The sequence below is a fragment of the Aulonocara stuartgranti genome (assembly GCF_965226115.1).
Source record: "Aulonocara stuartgranti genome assembly, chromosome: 14".
Taxonomy (NCBI): domain Eukaryota; kingdom Metazoa; phylum Chordata; class Actinopteri; order Cichliformes; family Cichlidae; genus Aulonocara; species Aulonocara stuartgranti.
Window position 1 is genome coordinate 15,686,574 of NC_138950.1, and position 15,280 is coordinate 15,701,853.

The 15,280-nt window shown below is 39.7% G+C and overlaps 1 protein-coding gene across 1 annotated transcript; it reads left to right on the forward strand.

Moving 5' to 3' along the window:
• The first annotated feature begins 847 nt into the window (after positions 1-847).
• On the forward strand, positions 848-14,905 carry igsf10 (immunoglobulin superfamily, member 10). Its single transcript, XM_082504006.1, has 10 exons — positions 848-1,142; positions 1,434-1,712; positions 3,325-3,454; positions 4,581-4,971; positions 5,573-6,337; positions 6,572-8,350; positions 8,459-10,024; positions 10,272-11,175; positions 12,173-12,539; positions 12,629-14,905. Exons 2-10 carry the CDS (start codon positions 1,510-1,512, stop codon positions 14,177-14,179), a joined length of 7,656 nt encoding a protein of 2,551 aa, XP_082360132.1. The 5' UTR covers positions 848-1,142; positions 1,434-1,509; the 3' UTR covers positions 14,180-14,905.
• The last annotated feature ends 375 nt before the right edge of the window (positions 14,906-15,280 follow it).

Below are 15,280 nucleotides of genomic sequence, written 5' to 3' on the forward strand. Positions count from 1 at the left end.
ACCAGTCCACTTTGTGTGAGTAGTTTCTGATAAACTGAGCCAGCTGCTGAGTGTCACAACCATAAAAGCTTCTTTTATTGCTCAAGATCTTAAGCCATTCATCATTATTTTATTAGTATGATAATATATTTTATTACATTTTTATTATCCGGTCATTAATTCATTTTGTTTGCCCTATGAGAAAAGATGGTATCTGATACCTGGTGGTTTCTGAGCAGTGGCTACAGAGATAAAAAAGTGGCAAAAAAGCACAATATATCCACTTTATCTTAACAAGAGAACAGATTATAACAGTAAATGAATGACAGTTTGTGTGCATTGTGTATAACTTCAGTGACTTTTGTGATAAAACACACTAGTTAAATGAATGGTATGGGGGGTTTTTTTGTTTTTTTTTTTGCCTTTGCGTGTCAGAATAGTGATTTATGTGTGGAATTTATCATAAGAAAACCCCCCAAAAACACACACAAAACCAATTTATTCAAATGACCCATTTGATAGGAGAGGGGGAAGCGAACCGGCTGCTGCTATAATGTGTAACACATTGTGGCTCAAATGTGTTTTAATCTGACAGAAAGACTTTCACAGAAAAGAGTTTGTGGAGTATGTGTGGACAAGCTTGGGGTACGTTTGGTCCAAATGTAATCACAGAAAAGCAGGATTCAATGAAAATATGAAAGAAATATACAATAAATCATATCAGGAAAGTTTCAGATTCTTCAAAAAGACATATGACCTCCTTCTAAGCTTGGTCATATGAGTCAAAAATTATTGTCTTGGCAGCAGTTAATATTTCCAATATCATCCCGAGTAACTCAAGATGAGGAAGAATTTTGTTGGCCTTTAACTGTCTATGAGATCTTTCAAACAAAGCAACTCCCTGCATTTTTATTTGTAGTTTGTCTAGAACTGCATTACTGCAGTTTATAAAGGAGGAGGAGAAGGAGGAGACTGAAGCGTGTGCTCTGCTGCAGGCGCTCGCAGAGAAATGACTCTAGTCCCTCTGTGCTTACAGAGTGTGCTCATCTAAGAACTCAAACTGGAGAACTACTAAAACTGAATGTGGACTTTAAACAGTTTGACTAGGAATTTCTAATTCGTGCTTCTGCAGCAATTCCGGTTTCTACAGATGTTTTAGTGCGGTGAGAGAAACTGTATACAGGCTATCTTTTTTTCATGGTTTAAATTCTTCTGTCTGCAGATATTTTACTTCTGCAGAGTTATTTTTCTCATTGTTTTTATTTTATTTTGCAACTGCATGGACACATTTTGACTTGAATGCGTATCCTTCCCTAAGTTTTCTTCTTTGATAGCAACGAATAGCAAAGACGGAAATTAAAATATACAAGAATAGAATGGAACGAATGAAGGAAATGGCTTGGAAATTAAAGCTATTTTTTTCTATCTGTATATCTTCATCATTCTCTCTTCAGGTGGTTTTCATTAATGGTTCACGACAAAGTTTTGCTCTAATTTCCTGTGCAACTGAAGCCCCCAACTCTGTGCACAATGACTGAGTGTGTGTGCAGCTCTTCATACCTGCAGAGGTGGTTGCTAAAGACTTTGTTGTTCCTGGCTGCTGCGCTGCCTTCAAGTGCTGACTGTCCCAAACCATGCGCCTGCGATGTTACCACTGAAGTGCACTGCACCTTCAGATACCTGACTTTAATACCTGACCACATCCTGCCAGCTGTTGAAAAAATTAACCTCGGGTAAGAGTTGAAGTACACATACTCTTGGTGAAGAATTACTGAGTGATTTAAACTGCAGACTTTGTAAAAGAATAGCATTACAAAAAGTATTTCTACAAGTCAAACAGGTTTAGTCTAATAACTAGACCACATATAATTACTGTCTGGAAAAGAAATAACCTTTCAGAATTGAGATAAAAAATGTTTATTTAAAATGTCATTGACTCAAGAAAACACAACTTTATAGCTTCAATTTGTGAAGCTGGTTAATCAACAAGCAAATATTAGCTCAGGTTAGGTGACAAAGCCAATCTTGCCATTAGCTAACAAGCAATAGCTAGCAAGCATTAGCCATCAACAATCTTAACCGGAGAACTTTAGCAGTGTTTAGTTTTATGTGCTTTGAGAGGCTTAGTTTCTCAAAAAATAACCAACAAAAAAAAAAAACAGCAAAGAAGTAAATCACCACTCTAGTCGGCATCCCATTGCCATTGTCATCCAGCTAGTAGCTGTTACCACAGCCACTAAATGAATTTATCATAAAATTAATCATCATTCATCACCAAATCGTCTATTAATGCCTCTGGCTGTTACATGATGCATAAACAGAGCTGCCTTACCTCTATCCTGTCTGTGGTGCCCTGGTGCTACTTCAGCCTGCTTGGAAAGCTATTTGTCAATCAAATGACACACAAGTGCATTCAATTATTGTACGTAATTAGACCTCATTTCAGAATGTGACCAGGCCGGAGCAGAGTATTTACTGCAGACATCCTGAGATGTCGTGGCAGGATTAATACAGGCAGAATTAACAGTTAATTATGTAGTCCTAATTTCCTCTACAAGTGTCATCTCCAAGGGCACGTCATGTTGCCTGCTGACACATACAGAGTGAACTCAAACATTACTCTGTACACACTATAAATTGTTTTCATTAATATGTATCACAATATTAGTAATCAACAACCTTTACTGGCATTGTTTTAAACTTGTCTTCACATGCATGTATGTTTCAACATGGTAAAATGTGGCCCTGACCTAGCATGGCTAGTACTACCATCCATCATGTGTTTGAAGTAGTGTAACATGAGAAAGAGCCAAGGTCCCTTACCCCAACCCCCAAACACAGACACATGCAAAAACCACCTATAAACAGTTAAAAAGTACTTGAAATTTCATGTATACTGGTTCCTGCTACAAGAGCTTTCTCTGAGATGCTTTAGTATGCACACAGCCTCTGTTTGGCAGGATATGGTATCAAAATCTGAATAATTTATTAATCCCAAAGCAATTATATAATTAAAATTATTAAATTAATTATTAAATTAAATTGCCTGAATGAGGAACAGGTAATATAGTCAGCACAATACTAATGTCCAGTATGTCAATACTGAGGGCAATATATACCTATAGTTCACCTAGTGAGGTGTTTTCACTTATTTGTCCGAGTAGACAGGTTCTGGATTAGAATGAATGCTTTTTTTCGCTGAGATCTTTCACCAGCATTGCCCACCTTTTAGGTTATATGTGCAGAACTTCAGTTGCATTTCAGTAATATTTCTGCAAAGTATATTTGAAGGCTCATTCAAAATGATGATCAGTAACCAAAGCTTTTTCATTTCTATGCCGTTAGGTACAACAGCATAACTATCCTGAGAGAAAATGATCTTTCAGGGCTTGAAAACTTGGAACTGTTGTTGCTGCACAGCAACATGATACACACTACTGAAGACAGAGCCTTCAAAGACCTTAAGTCATTACAGGTAAAATCCTTTGTAAACAAATTACTCGCAAACCTCACTGCAACATCCAAAATATATCTTTGTGTGACAACCCTAATTTTTATTTCATTTTGACTTGTTATTATTTTCTAGAGTAGATTTTCTTATTTCAGTTTATATTTTAAATTTGAAAATGTGTTGTTTTAGTTATTTTTAAATAAATTAGTTTACATGTTCGTTTTCATTTTTGAATGGAGGGCATATGTCAAACACAAGATTGGAGAAAATCAATAATGGTACTGCAATAAAAATAAAGAATTTTTTGAAAGCAGTTGAAGACATCTACAGTTTCAATAGACATGACTCATCAGTTGTAGTTGCAAATTGCAGTAAAGGTTGTTTTTAGTTTGGTTTTAGTTTACAAAAATAGCCTTACTGCTGACATCATATAGTTTTAATTCAGTATTTCTGTGATGACATACACACATCAGTAAGTAGAGCATGCCTACATAAATATGTTTTTGTTTGTTTTCTGGTTTGTTTTCTGGTTTTTAGATAATATCTGCTTGGAGGGATGAAAAGTTCACAGCTGATTTTCTTTACTATGACTGTTGTCTCACATTTCCATCCATAATTAGTTCAAAATGACAAAAAATTTCAAAAAGCATAAAAAGACGACACAAATGCGAGGGGAAAACAATAAGAGTTGTCCAATTACAGCACAGGGTTTTCACCATGGCAAAATTGATTAAGAAGTATCACCTTTGCTTTTGCAAATCTAATTATAAAGTAATGAAATTAAAAAAAATAACTCAGGCACAAGTAACTGTGTTTAACCAATAACAGGCAGTATAATTCAATACAGAATTTCAGTGTCACAAGTCCAAACTTGTAAAAACAGAGTTGTATCAACTCTTTTGTGGTTCACCAAAAAGTAAATGCCTCATGTTTCACAAAGAATGTTGAGTGATTCACAATAATTTTATATGTCTGTGTGTGTTATGTGAAGGATGGTCCTTGATTCCTTGCACTTTTTCAGACTAAATAAACAGTCTGACAATAATTCATGTTATGTCTATAAAAACAATGTAATTGTGTATTGACATAATAGCTTTCAGTTATCATTGTTTTGACCACCATCTCTATCTTCCTAATTGTGTTTTCCAAGGTCCTGAAGATGTCATACAATAAATTAAAGATTATCAACAAAGAGACTTTCAAAGGCTTGGATAGTCTGCTGAGACTCCACATAGACCACAACCACATCGAATTTATAAACCCTGAGGCTTTCTTTGGGCTTACCAACTTAGAATTGGTTAATCTGGAGGGTAACTACCTCCAGCAGCTCCACCCGGACACATTTATCACACTGAGACACAGCCAGGTTTTCAAGGTATCATCAGTAAGAACCATCCACCTGTCAGACAACCTTCTGACCACTCTGCCAGCAGACATTTTTTCAGGCTGCAGTCAGTTAGAAAATGTCTTCCTCCATGGCAACCCCTGGAAGTGTGATTGCCGTATGAAGTGGTTCTCACTTTGGGCACAAAGAAATACAGGTAAGGAGTGCATCTGTGCTTTGGACAATTCCCAAAGTACTTAGAGGCATATAAAATTGAACCGTGGTTAACAGCTAAGAAAGTCACTTACTGAATCTAAACAGTTTCTTTTTCATTAATGCCAGAGAAACTTTCTCTAAACCTCTGTAAGCCGATATTTGCTACCAGCTTTAATAAGACCCATCTGGTAAAACTGCTGGCAGTATTTGTGGTTGTACTCAGGTTTGAGCATAGTATGTTTTTCTCTTAAAACCTAATAGTGCATGGGATTGTATCCCAAGCAAGACAGGCATATCCAAGAGAAGCATATAAATCTTTGCAGAGACATTACAGGAAGCAGATATCATATAATCTTTTCATCATGAGGACCATAGAAAACAATGAAGACATAGAAGAACTAAAGTTATACATTTTATTTATGACTTGGCAAGCACGAAGGTTAATCGAAATGTCGCAATTCTGTATTGTGATTATGACCTTTTGCGGTTCACAAGTTTTATTAGCCAGTTTTGGTTTGGCTGGAACATAAGTTTGAAAGTGTGATTTTTTTTTTCTTCCATGAATCCATCTAAACATTGCACTGCTTAATAATTCTTTCCAGGTGTGCTGAAATGCTGGCGAGACAGGAGATATCCCAGAGGCCTATGTGCTGTTTGTGAAAATCCTTTGCTTTACCACAAAAGGCCTCTATCCCTTCTACCCAACAATGCTTTTACTTGCACCAAACCTTTGATCCAACCCCATCTAAAGCAGAAAAACATCAGCCTGGATGAAGGGAACTTCTTTCCTGTTTCCCCCAAGGACTTTATTGCCCCATTAGGCTCAATACAAATGAACCTGACCGACCAGTTTTACAATGATGCCAGTCTAACCTGCACTGTACAGCGGCCCACTTCTTTTGAGAACCTGACTCAAACCCTGGAGGAAGGAGAAGGAAACAATGTCACCATGCTTACCACTTGCATAACTACGTATTTGGTGTGTAATATTAACCATGAACACATCCAGCAACTGTGGCAGATCTTAGCCACCTACAGTGACTCTCCTATGAGGCTAGAGAGAGGTTTAATGTTGGCCACAAGCCCAGAAATGGTGTACCGATATGCTCAGATGAAAACAAAGGATCTAGATAAAGAAATAAACACAAACATTAAGGCTGAGATTAAAGCCTCTCCTGCATGGTTAATGCAGGGAGAAGTGAGCTTCCAACTAGACCGCACTGCTACCACCTTCTCTACCCTGCACATTAAGTACCAGTCTGTGGTAAACCTACGTTTGGAAGGCACACCATCTAAGAGGGACCGGTATTCCTGGGCCATGATCAAACGAGATAATCAAACTAAGACTGAGCACACTGTACTTACAGGTGGGAGTCAGAGATTAACGCTTAATATACTAGCTCAGAGATGTGACTTTTACTTAGGTCTGCACATACCAGTAACTGAACTATTTACTTATGTATGAAACTATACTGATCATTGCACTAATAAAATAGGAAGCATTTAAAAAAAATGAATTCAGAATTTCAAAGACTAAAAAGTCTTTTCTTTTTAGCATGAAAACGGTTATGATATTATCAAATGTTTTCCTCCTGACCTAGGTGGTGTGGTACAGTTGAGCTGCCATATCCAGGGTGATCCAAAGCCTCTCTTGGAGTGGATTTTACCAGATGGAAGCAAGGTCAGAGCTCCTTATTCCAGTGAGGACAGGAGAATAATAATTACTGCTGAAGGAAAGCTCACTCTTCGAGGTGCAGATACCTCTGACACAGGCCTCTACTGGTGCATTGCCACAAACTACCTGGATGCAGATATCCTCATCTTTCGAGTGACAGTTCTGTCCACTGATGTGGAAGAGGCTGAGGTCAATGGTGTTCAACTCTCTAGGCCACTGGGTGAAAAGCTTGTTTTTGACTGTAGCTCCTCGGGGAGTCCTGAGGCCTCAGTGTCTTGGATTCTGCCTGACCATTCAGTGCTTGACAAGCCTCATGGGAACAGAAACATTTTTAAGAATGGGACATTGCTGATTCAGGGTATCACAGCAAGGGATCGAGGATTTTATAGGTGTTTAGTTGCTAATCATGTTGGAGTTGACCTACTCGTTTCTCAGGTGACAGTAACAGACAAAGGGTCCGTGACAGCAAGTGTTTTCAACAGTGAGGGATCAGGGATGGTGACGGAGTTTGCAATGGATTCTAGCTTGACACAAAACACAGTCAAACTCAGTGAGATACACCACTCCCAGCATGCTGACAGAACTATCCAGGAGTCCAGGACCATTACTTCAGATCGGCCTTACCCCAGACACAGATCACGTGGCCGAGTAGGTTTTGGAGGTAGACTGGGACAGAGAAGGAGGGGGTCAGTCCGCAACAGCCACATCTGGAGTAGTAGGGTCTTTGATAAAGCTTCCAGGAAAGTAGACCCGCAGAAGTTTGCAGAATTTATGAAAAAGGCTCAGGGTGGCTCAAAAATAAAGAGTGATAGAGAAAATGAGAAAGTAAAATATGAAAACACACATATTGGTTATTCTGGTGACAATGAAATTGGCTCTGGTGAAGCTCAAGATGAAGACCATCTCATTGTTCTCCCAACAATAGTCCAACCAACAACAGATAATCCACAAAGAATATTTGCTCAAGACAGGCAGACTGAGACAGTAACAACCACACAAATTGGTGAGGGACATATTTTAGCAACAAAGGAAAATGGCATGGAAAATAGATTCAGCAATTATATTAATTCAACTAAAATAATGGAAAATAGAGACATGGCAACAACAGAGCCATATATGCAGTCTACATTCACTACAGATCCAAGGTTAGTTGAGACAAACAACTTTTACACCCTTGAAAGAACCAGCATGCCACCTTCGAACCTACAACCAGTCACTCTCCAACCTACTGTGACAGACACTTCACAAGAAACCCAACTAGAGTTATCAGGAGAAGCACCTGCAGAACCAGAGACTTCGACAGAGGGTGCTTTTTCTTCAACTACAGACCCTAATGTTACTCCAATGAGAGATGAACCAGGCCCAGTGGAGCTAGTCCTTCACACAGACCCTGAAAGCCAAACCTCATTTACAGCAATCACAGCTACAGACAGACAGCAAGACAAGATCATTTTCCATACAACCCAGACAATAAAATCCCCGCGCCTGCCTGCAGGATCTACTATCATCTCCCGGCAGCACATCCATATAATCCCACGCCAAAGTAACAGAGGAAAGGTTGGCAGGAGGAACTTTCAAGGCCGCAGAAGAATCATTAAACCAAACAGGATCCATGACATGCAGTCCTTTATTAATAAACTTAAACAATCCACCATGAATAAAGAAGGGAATGCCTCTGTGCCATATCAAATTCAGTTGACCACAGGTAAGAAACCATGTTCTTAAAAACCCTGTTGTTTTGTACTTCTGTGTTGCATAAATAATCAGTCATGAAACAACACGTATGTTTTTAACATGGTTCTTTTTTTCTCAGCCTGTAACTATAATAAGGCAGCAACCACTGATTTGGCAGTGGTCACACCAACAGCATCTTCTAGTCCATGTTTACACAAAACAGAGAAACCTGCTTATATGCAAAAAACCACAAGTCATTACATGACTTCAAATGCCACATTCAACAAAGCAGAGTCTAGATCAGAGACTTCCAATGAGTACATAACGTTTGCAGTTGCCCCTGAACTGGATCCTACAACTAAAGTCCCAACCACAACCACTACTACATCTACTTCTAAGATCATTCGGGGAAAAATTCCATGGAACAAGTTGTTTGGAAACAAAGGAAGGGAAAGGATGCTCAGTAGGCTTAAGAAGCCATTAACTGCGAATAAAACTTCAACTACGACTGAAACAAGAGGCACCCTAACCACAACCATTGCTCCTACGCCCATTACCTCTGCAAACTTATTAGTTAAAGTTGATAGTTTGTCACCATCCAGACACACAACGAGTAGTTCATTAGATGATGATTATGGAGATGCATCCTCTGCTGATTTCCAGTTCACAACACTGGGTCCCAGCTTGGACTTTATACCTGTTACTAGTTATTCTGGTTCCTCACAGTTTTATACCACTGCAGAAACACCACCAGAATTACAGACTCTACCCTCGCCACCCACTGTCAAACCCACCCAGCAGGAAAATCTTGATGTAACCTCATCTGGGTCTGGAAGACTGTCTGACAATTTGCTTATAATCAGACAGAGGCCTGGTGAGACAAGAGGTAGGCTAGGGCGGAGAAGGAGGCCCAATAGGAGAAGAAGACCCCTAAGGAAACCTGGAATTCCCAAAGTCCGACAAACTACAACAACTGAGGCAATAACTACAGAGGCAACAACCATGGAATACACAATGGAGGCAACCACACTTTTTCAACAAAGTGTTTCAGAATATAATCCCATTTACACACAAAAAGATGCCAGAACCACAGTATTGGGTACCACTGAAAAAAGATCTGAGGAGAGTGACCTATATGAGGACTTTGACTGGACATCTAGTGGTTCATCCAGCTATCCTACCACCATGACACCTCTATTTTCCTCTGCCACTTATGATCCTGCTACTACACTGATACCGCATACAACTAAGCGGTTTTACACAACTGCTCAGACAAGATTCCACAGCAACATCAAACCACCAACACAAAGGAATGGTGACACCAATCGCAGTTTAGTGTTGGAGAGAATTAGACCTACCGGTACTCGAAAAAGCAGTGGTACTAAAGGCAGTGTAGATAACTCTGATACACTGATCCTTCTAACAGCTCAGCAAGGCTACATGATCAGTACCCCCGTTCCTTACATTACAGACAAGGATTCTGCCACCTCTACTATTTATAATCAAGTCTCGGGATATGATGCTACCAGTGCCAGTAATGCTGGTTTTGAACCCACTACAAAGGTCATGTCAAGCAAACCCAAGATAGTGGGTGGAAATGCAGCTAGCTTTACTGTACTGTCTAACTCTGATGCTTTCCTGCCATGCGTGGCTGTTGGAAACCCACAGCCAGTTATAACATGGAAACGATTCTCCTCCAGCACAGGTACAAAAATAATTTCATTCATTCTTATCATTAGCAGAACCAAAATGTGATACATATTAAGATATGGGAGTGACAGTATTTTTGGCATCATGTAGAAACAAAATTTGTTGTCAGGTGCAAGTAAAAGCCATTTATAGAAAACGCTGCGATAATAAATTTTGTCAGTTGCTTTAAGTGATTTGTGTAGAATGTTTTAGTGTTTGTAAGGTAAATATTTCATTGTCTCTGTATTTCTTTTGTCCCACAGGAAGAACCATTACCATTAAAGAGAGGATGGGCAAGTATGAGGTGTTGAGCAACGGCACGCTGTCAATCCCAAATGCCAATATTAAAGATCGAGGCCAATACTTCTGTCTAGCTGAGAATGACCATGGATCAGATAAACTTATTATCACCCTCTCAGTGGTAGCCTATCCCTCTCGCATTTTAGAGCCAAAGATGCGCGAGATAAAATCTTATGCAGGAAACACAGTTGAACTGAAATGTAAAGCAGAGGGCCGGCCCATGCCTGTGATATCTTGGATCTTGGCCAACCGTACTCAAGTCATGGGTCAAAACACTGAGAAGGGAAGAGCATCAGTATCTGCTGTGGGGACTCTGGTTATTAAATATGTGTCTGTTTATGACAGAGGTCATTATAAATGCATTGCCAGTAATCCTGCTGGAGCTGATACTGCTACAGTCCGACTGCAGGTGGTGGCAGCTCCACCAGGTATCATGGAGGAGAAGCGGCAGCAGCTACAAGCTATTCTTGGCCACAGTTTACAGTTACCCTGCACTGGTCATGGTACACCTCAGCCTAGTGTTCACTGGGTTCTCCATGATGGGTCAATGATACAATCTAACAGGCCTGTAATCGATACACGGATATCCATGTATGAGAATGGGACGCTTCACATTAAGGATGTGACTCCAGCAGACAGTGGAAAATATGAATGTATTGCTACCAGCTCTACTGGTTCAGAACGAAGAGTCGTGACTCTGACAGTAATACTACAAGAATCTGCTCCTCAGATATTGGAGATATCCAAGCGCTTGACTGAGTTGTCATATGGGGATCAGTTAAGACTAAACTGTTTGGCAACTGGAAACCCTAAACCTAGGATAATCTGGAAACTACCTTCTAAAGCTGTGGTGGACTATTGGTACAGGTAAAAATACGTTCATTGGTAGAACAGGTATTTATTGTATTATCTTTTATATTAAAGTTACAAAATTCTAATAATTCAATGTGCATGATTTGCATAAATATTGCTTAGAAAAACTGTAGTGGTTTAGTGAACATTCTATGGAAGAAAGTGGATAAAAATCACCAAAACAGACTTATTTTTGCCCTTAGCCTCTCATGAAACAGTTAAACTGTTGAAAACAATTCAGTGGCATACTGTTATGCTTACCAAAGTAAGCACTGATTGTGAATAGAGTACATGCATTTATATTTTTTATAGGTTTTGTTGCCTGCACTGATTCATTGAATGTCCCTCATAAGTACACATAAAAACATGTAATTCTCTCTAAATGTAAAGAAATGAGATGCAGATATTGACTATACTTATTCAGAGCATAACTCAGCACAGTCAAATGAAGACTGAAGTGAAAATATTTTCAATACAATGGTTCTCTTTCTATGCTTCTATTAGGATTGAAAAAAAAACCCGACACAAAAGTCATCATACCGAAGGGAATTGGAGTGTATTTCATTTATATTTTTCCTAATTGTTAGCTTGTTCAGTGTGATAATAATGCAAGCATGTCTTACCTTAATTTTACGTCTTTAAAAAAGCATTGTACGTTTAAACCACATTTCTTATACCCCCAATACCTGTTTATATAAACACTTTGTGTGTCGGTACATTGTCATTTGCAATGTCTAACACCAGAGAGAACAGAAAGACTGAGGCAATGTAAAACAGCTACTGATTTAATTGCTGTATCTCCCCAGTGGCATTCTGTACACATTTGTTTGATGTAAGCAGATAAGACACTTTTCCACTGTTACCGTTTTGATTTTAGCTGTTTGAAAAAATATATGAAACCATACAAATTTATGCGTTTTGCTCTTAATAAGCATAGACAAGGAATTCTGCAAATTATCTTAATGCCAGGTTTGTAACTGTCTCTCTAATTTTCTTTTATTTGTTACTCCAGGGTGGACAGCAGGATACAGGTCCTTGATAATGGTACTCTTACTGTTAACACTGTGAGTGACAAAGATGCCGGAGATTATCTCTGTGTGGCCCGAAACAAGATTGGTGATGCTCTACAACTCATGAAAGTCAGTGTATCAATGAAGCCAGCCAAGATAGAGACTAAGGTATACAGCAAGAAGCAGGTACCCTATGGAAAGGACTTAAAAGTAGACTGTAAAGCCTCAGGGGCACCAAAGCCAGATATCTCCTGGGGTCTACCAGATGGTACAATGGTCAACAGTGCTTTGCAGTCTGATGCCAGCAGTAGAGGAGGACGAGAACGTCGCTACACTCTGTTTGACAATGGAACTCTTTATCTAAACCAGGTATTGAATTGGATCAAACACAAACTGCACAAACATATATACATATATATCATGTTTATATATCGTGTTTTCATATCATGTTTCTCCAGGTTGGAATGTCAGAGGAAGGCGATTATACCTGCTTTGCTGAGAACCAGGTTGGCAAAGATGAGATGCATGTACATATCACTGTAGTTACAGCATCCCCTAGGATGCGTCCATCCAGCCAGACCTATGCTAGAGTGAAGCCCGGAGGAAGCATCCTCTTTGACTGTGAGGCAGTTGGAGAGCCTAAACCTAAGATATTGTGGATACTTCCCAATAACGATGTAATAGCAGCATCACATGAACGCTACTTAATGCATGTCAATGGTTCTCTGGATATTAGGGATGTCAAGGTAATTGATGCAGGGGAGTATGTTTGCATGGCTCGCAACCCTGGCGGAGAAACCAGAAAAGTCTACAAGCTTGAGATAGGTGGGAATCCACCAGTGATCAATGGCTACCATCAGAACAGAACAGTCATTAAAGAAATAGTGTCTACATATTCCAGGAAACTTATAGATTGTATGGCTGAGGGGACTCCCAGACCTACTATCACTTGGATTATGCCTGATAACATCTTTCTAACAGCACCCTACTTTGGAAGTAGGATTAAAGTCCACCAGAATGGGACACTTGAGATACGTAATGTCCGCCCTTCTGATACAGCAGAGTTTATTTGCTTAGCTAGAAATGATGGAGGAGAGGCAGTAATGGTGGTGCAGTTGACGGTTACAAGTATGCTTCGAAGGCCAATCTTCAATAATCCCTTCAATGAACGTATTGTGTCTGGGAATGGGAAAACCACAGTTCTGAATTGTTCTGCTGATGGGCAGCCAATGCCAGAGATATCATGGACTTTGCCTAATGGAACACGGTTTATTGGTGGAACCAATCATGGTTCTCGCCACCAAATAAACAATGATGGGACTTTGGTCATCCGCAGTACTCACAAAGAAGATGCTGGGAAATACCGCTGTGGTGCCAAGAATCTCATGGGCTACATAGAGAAGCTAATAATTTTGGAGATTGGGCAGAAGCCTTATATCCTGACAAGGCCCAGGGGTATCATACGCAGCATATCAGGGGAGCCCCTCTTCATTCACTGCCTATCTGATGGGAGTCCCAGACCAAGAATCTACTGGACCGTTCCTGGTGGTCACACTCTTACTCGGCCTCAAGTCCTCGGACGCTACCAGTTGCTAGAAAATGGTACTCTTATAATTCAGGACACTACACTCCATGACCGCGGAAACTACATATGCAGAGCTCGAAACGATGCTGGTGAGGCTGTACTTACTGTCCCTGTTATTGTCATTGCCTACCCTCCACGGATCACAATGGGGCCCCCCTCCAATGTGAGGGCAGAGACTGGGAGACCTATTCAGCTCAACTGTGCTGCTACTGGGATCCCCAAGCCAGAGATCACATGGGAGCTTCCAGATCATTCAGTTCTATCAGCAGCAGAAAAGGGGCGGCCTATGGGTAGTGAACTGCTCCACCCTCAGGGTACACTAATCATCCAGAGGCCCACACCCTCAGACTCTGGAACATACAAATGCCTTGTGAAAAACCACTTAGGTACAGATTCAAAGGTCACATATGTACTTGTGCTGTGATTAAAAATAATAGCTGAAGGTTGACAGTATATGCTAATGTAAATATTAACAGACACATATTGTCTGCTCACTACACTACCTATCATCTTGTGGATTAGTGAAGATCAAGGCATGTGTAATACAGAAGCTGATTATGTGAGTAATTAACAAAGCACAAAAAAGGAATTTAAAAAAAGAAACTCCTGCTTGCTTGTAACATTGGAAGCTGGGGTCTGGAAAATCAAAGTACTCATTTAGGGTAGTCCTAACGAGAGCAACAGAGCCAAATCATAGAGCCAAACCTAAAGTAATTTCTCTGACCTGCTGTTGGACATAGTAGCCAAACAGGAAAACAGAAATTAGAAGGGGGGGGTTGGTCTTCTCAAGAGGTCATAATTCCCTTTGGACATAACAGCAAATTTAAAAAAAACAACAGAATATGTAGTAAAATGTATTTTATAAGTAATTCAGTGTTTTTAAGTGGGAAAAAGGGTTTATTCAAATATATATATGATACTTGTCTTACACTGGACATGGTATATTGCGTGCGTGCGTGCGTGCGTGCGTGCGTGCGTGCGTGCGTGCGTGCGTGTGTGTGTGTGTGTGTTAATTAAGGTCTATATAGATTCCTATATGTCTATTTGGAACACAATGGAATATAATACATATTACCAATCTGTTGTGTTGTACATGAGAATTTACAGTAATGTTATACATTATGCCAATAATAAAGTCCATGTATATCTATTTGCAGTATCTCCTTAATTAAAGTATGGGGAAAAAACATGAACTTACAAAGTAAAACATGGCTCATGTCTTTTTATGCTACTATTTTCTCAGTTGGGGATAAAAGAAATACAAAAGGTATTAAATTATAGGGCACCAAAAAGTCACAAACAGAAGCATATTCAGCTCTGGAATTTTAAGTGCAGGCCAGCTATGAAAATAATCCTTCACTCTCTTTGTCAGTGGGCAGGATCCACAGGGGAGCCATTGATATTTGCTTGTCATGCACTCTGATTTTACTGTGCTCCTGCAAATTAAACTGGAAGGTGATGAGTAATGTTAAGACAGAGGAGGTGAACTTAACATGAGTTTGTACTGCTGCTTGAGCCTGCCATC

Excerpts from the sequence above, each read along its gene's own strand:
- igsf10 (XM_082504006.1), top strand. The coding sequence starts at position 1,510 with ATGACTGAGTGTGTGTGCAGCTCTTCATACCTGCAGAGGTGGTTGCTA. Across the intron at positions 4,972-5,572 it reads TTGGGCACAAAGAAATACAG|GTGTGCTGAAATGCTGGCGA; the intron begins GTAAGGAGTGCA and ends AATTCTTTCCAG. Across the intron at positions 12,540-12,628 it reads GAACTCTTTATCTAAACCAG|GTTGGAATGTCAGAGGAAGG; the intron begins GTATTGAATTGG and ends ATGTTTCTCCAG.